Consider the following 2,974-nt stretch of genomic DNA (forward strand, 5'->3'; position numbering starts at 1 on the left):
TTAAAATTGAAAACATCAGAAATTCACGAAAAGTAAAATATTATATTATACAGTACTACATCAATTTAAATAATTGTTTCATTATCGAATTTACAAATACACAACAAAGAAAATCCATGCATTGCACAAAATTTTGATTCAGTTATGATGACGTCAGTGAGCCAGTTCCATGACGTCGGTTGAGTGTTGTACATCATAGTACAGTAATATCTAACCATACCTCCTTCGCCTTTCCATGCCTGTAGGCGTATTCGTTTAGTTTATAAATCTTAGCCCCATATATTTGTCAATGTCATTTAAAGAAGCACCAGCAGCGTGTAGCATTGCTCTCACTTTCTTCCATTCGATCTCAAATTCTTTATTTGACATTCTACTTTTGGGAGAATGTGCAAGCGTTGTGTTCCTGTAGCGATGGATGTGTACCAAGCTATGCAGTATATCTGGGTTGTTCCAAAATGAGTATGGAATGCTACAACAACAGTTACGGATTATCAAATACATAATTGAGATATCGAACGTGTCAATGTCAGCTGTTGGTGTGAACATCTTTGCGTTCTGCTCATGAGTGATTTTTACATTTTTGAAGCTACCTCTTCGTTTCTCATTCATCAGATATCGTCCAACTTCTTTTTTGTCTAGTTTAGTAGCCTTGTTTTGTTTTGTCTTGCCTTGATTAGCAACCTCCAAGAAGTATTCTCTCATAGTTACAGTGCCGACATCAACGACAGCTGATAGAATAACTTGGAAATTTCTGATTTCTTCAACGTTTTCCTGCTCAAACCCTATTATAAATAAAAAGGTAAAATCAAAATTAGGAAATACAGTAACGTTTAAAACAACTGGTTAATTTATGTTACTAGTTGGTTTCAATGGCAATACCTTTAGTTGCAATTTTAAATATTCATTCTTTAGCAGTTTTGTATGTTATCAATCGGATAGAGCTGCCTGATGCAATATAGAAATTAATAATATCAAATTCATTTGTTCCATATTTCAAAGTACAAATTCTATGAAGTAAGTTTTACCTCTAACTGGTTGTGCTATGCTTAGCTTGCGGTATTTCTGAATGTCTTCATTGCTAACTCCGATATTTCTAAAGATCGTGGCAAGTTCCTTCCACTGTGTCTCAAACTCTACATCTGTAGTCCTGTTGCTATGACTGTCTAGAGTGCTTTCTTTGTACAGTTGAATGCGTCTTAAATTTGCCAGTTCGGATTTGTCTTGAACATCTGGTGGATTGTCCCAGAATTTATCGCCTTGAGGACTAAAGCAATGTTGAATTAAGGACATCAGGATGGTAATATCGAACGAGTCGATGTCCACATCGTCAATGAAGATCTTTGTTGCTTCGTATCCAAAGTCTACTTTCTTTAAAGGTCCATTTTTTCTCTGCCATGACAGGAACTTTCCGACCTCATGTTTGCCTCTCAGCTTACCTTTCCTCATGAAATACTTTTGCATTTTCTCTGTTCCCAGGTCAGTGGTTAATACTTGGAGGGCGTAGGAATTCCTGATTTCTTTGCTGAAGCTCAAATCTAATTAATAACAAATTCAGGTTTTAAAGCATGCAAATAAAATTTAAACAAATGTTTCTAAATTAACTTTTTTACAATTCGAATCATGTACTGTTTAACATAATACAAGCTTAGTATATACTNTATAAGGATCTGTCTCTTATACACATCTAGATGTGTATAAGAGACAGCAAGCGTAGTATATACTGAGCATTGAAAATAATATATCCAAATTCAACGACGGCGGAACGTTTTTGAAAGTGGGGGGGGGGGCATTTCATAAGGTCCAGTATGCAAGCAAAGCGAACATCTAGGCTGAGATCCCGCGGGACACTAAGGGAGCGAAGCTACACATTTTTTTGATGAAGTTTGGTGAATTTGATTAGTTATTTTACAGGCATCAAGCTACTGTAATATGACTTCATACTTGTTGTTATTTTTTTAGTGGCGGAATGAGGGGGGCAATGGGGGAGGGGGTGTTACTTTCACAGGTAAAGGATCTACTATTTTTTGTGACATTGGCACCTCTAGATGGCCACCAGATGCACTACCAGACATAAAATTTAAATATAATTTTCTTAATATCTCACATTAAAAAAATTTTTTTTACAATTTATGGGGGGGGGGCAACTAAGCCCTCTTGAATCTGCCACTGGGTACTTTCGCAGATGGAGGATTTATACCACCTCAGCTCCACCATGCTTGGGGCAGAGGTAAGAACATTTTTGATTATGGCACCGCTAGATCAGAAATTGCACTCTCAGACTTCGCCATTGATTTCCGAGCAAAGTCGAAGTCGGGATTGCTTCCACGATCTCAATGAATTATTAATCATGAGGGTTATCCTTGATATGGGTATTCTCCAACGAAACCTTCACTTTCCCCCCGATGGATAAAAATTACCCTTCTATAGTAGCCCGGAAATGAGAGGCCTACTCCAACTGTGGCGGGTCCAGGAAGTCAAAATAGAAGGGACCCAGGGAGGGTCTTTTACTAATGGAATGTTCACCCACTTCAGCACCACGACAGTTGGGGCTAAGGGAAAAAATATGATTATGGCACCTCTAAATGGTCAGTGGCATTCTCAGATAAACGTTGAATACAATTTTGTCTGTTTTCTTTATTTTTTTTTTATAATGGCTAAAAATTACTAATTCTATAGTAACCCTGAAATTATTATAGGCCTACTCCAACTTTTATGACACCTCTAAGTGGTCAGACTGTCTCTTATACACATCTAGATGTGTATAAGAGACAGGTCGACTATACCACACCACCACAACGCACACACATGGCCCTTATCAAAATTATTCACTAGATCCGGCCGGGTTCAGTAGTTGAAACCCAAAAAATGGAAAAACAAATCTTATATTTAAAAAATATCGATTAAAAAACGAAACATGTAGCCTTTAAGTACATTGAAACAAATGAAAATAGACATAATTATCAGCAAATCTGAT

At 37.0% G+C, this 2,974-nt stretch overlaps 1 protein-coding gene across 1 annotated transcript in view; it reads right to left on the reverse strand.

Moving 5' to 3' along the window:
• Positions 1–8: 8 nt before the first annotated feature.
• Positions 9–2,974, reverse strand: part of LOC117122497 — a 5,753-nt gene continuing 2,787 nt past the window's right edge. Inside the window, exons 5-6 of the mRNA XM_033268084.1 lie at positions 1,026–1,535; positions 9–782 (exon numbers count right to left, since the gene is read on the reverse strand). Coding sequence (XP_033123975.1) covers positions 256–782; positions 1,026–1,535 — 1,037 coding nt within the window. The 3' untranslated portion in view covers positions 9–255. The remainder of the gene's footprint in view (positions 783–1,025; positions 1,536–2,974) is intronic.

The sequence above is a fragment of the Anneissia japonica genome, unplaced genomic scaffold (assembly GCF_011630105.1).
Source record: "Anneissia japonica isolate Jap-2015-1 unplaced genomic scaffold, ASM1163010v1 scaffold1889_len2455224_cov183, whole genome shotgun sequence".
Lineage (NCBI taxonomy): Eukaryota > Metazoa > Echinodermata > Crinoidea > Comatulida > Comatulidae > Anneissia > Anneissia japonica.